This window comes from Bison bison, unplaced genomic scaffold, assembly GCF_000754665.1.
Source record: "Bison bison bison isolate TAMUID 2011002044 unplaced genomic scaffold, Bison_UMD1.0 scf7180017864072, whole genome shotgun sequence".
Lineage (NCBI taxonomy): Eukaryota > Metazoa > Chordata > Mammalia > Artiodactyla > Bovidae > Bison > Bison bison.
This window is the reverse complement of record NW_011494644.1, coordinates 11262756-11263395: the sequence shown is the minus strand read 5'-3', so window position 1 is coordinate 11263395 and position 640 is coordinate 11262756. Positions and strand designations below refer to the sequence as shown.

Below are 640 nucleotides of genomic sequence, written 5' to 3'. Positions count from 1 at the left end.
ATCGCCGCAGCCGCGGCCACCGACCGTCGTTGCCCCAACCTCGACGGTCGCCGTGGCCCCGGTCGCATCTGCCTTGGAGAGAAGACAAAGAGCAAGGGGCCCTACATCTGCGCCCTGTGCGCCAAGGAGTTCAAGAACGGCTACAACCTCCGAAGGCACGAGGCCATCCACACCGGAGCCAAAGCCGGCCGGGTCCCCTCGGGTGCTATGAAGATGCCCACCATGGTGCCCCTAAGCCTCTTGAGCGTGCCCCAACTGAGCGGAGCCGGGGGGGGAGGGGGAGAGGCGGGCGCCGGCGGCGGAGCGGCCGCAGTGGCCGCCGGTGGCGTGGTGACCACGACCGCCTCGGGAAAGCGCATCCGGAAGAACCACGCCTGCGAGATGTGCGGCAAGGCCTTCCGCGATGTGTACCACCTGAACCGACACAAGCTGTCGCACTCGGACGAGAAGCCCTACCAGTGCCCGGTGTGCCAGCAGCGCTTCAAGCGCAAGGACCGCATGAGCTACCACGTGCGCTCACATGACGGCGCTGTGCACAAGCCCTACAACTGCTCCCACTGTGGCAAGAGCTTCTCCCGGTGTGCACGGCCTCGGCCGCCCCCTGGGCGGGTGGGGAGGGCGGGAAGGCCGGCGGGGGGGG

The 640-nt window shown here is 68.8% G+C and overlaps 1 protein-coding gene across 1 annotated transcript in view; it reads left to right on the top strand.

The window, feature by feature from the left end:
- Position 1: 1 nt before the first annotated feature.
- Positions 2-640, top strand: part of MAZ (MYC-associated zinc finger protein (purine-binding transcription factor)) — a gene marked incomplete at its 5' end in the record, with an annotated part of 4168 nt that continues 3529 nt past the window's right edge. The window contains 2 exon segments of the mRNA XM_010837435.1: positions 2-77; positions 80-578. Of these exon segments, the coding sequence (XP_010835737.1) occupies positions 2-77; positions 80-578 (575 nt within the window).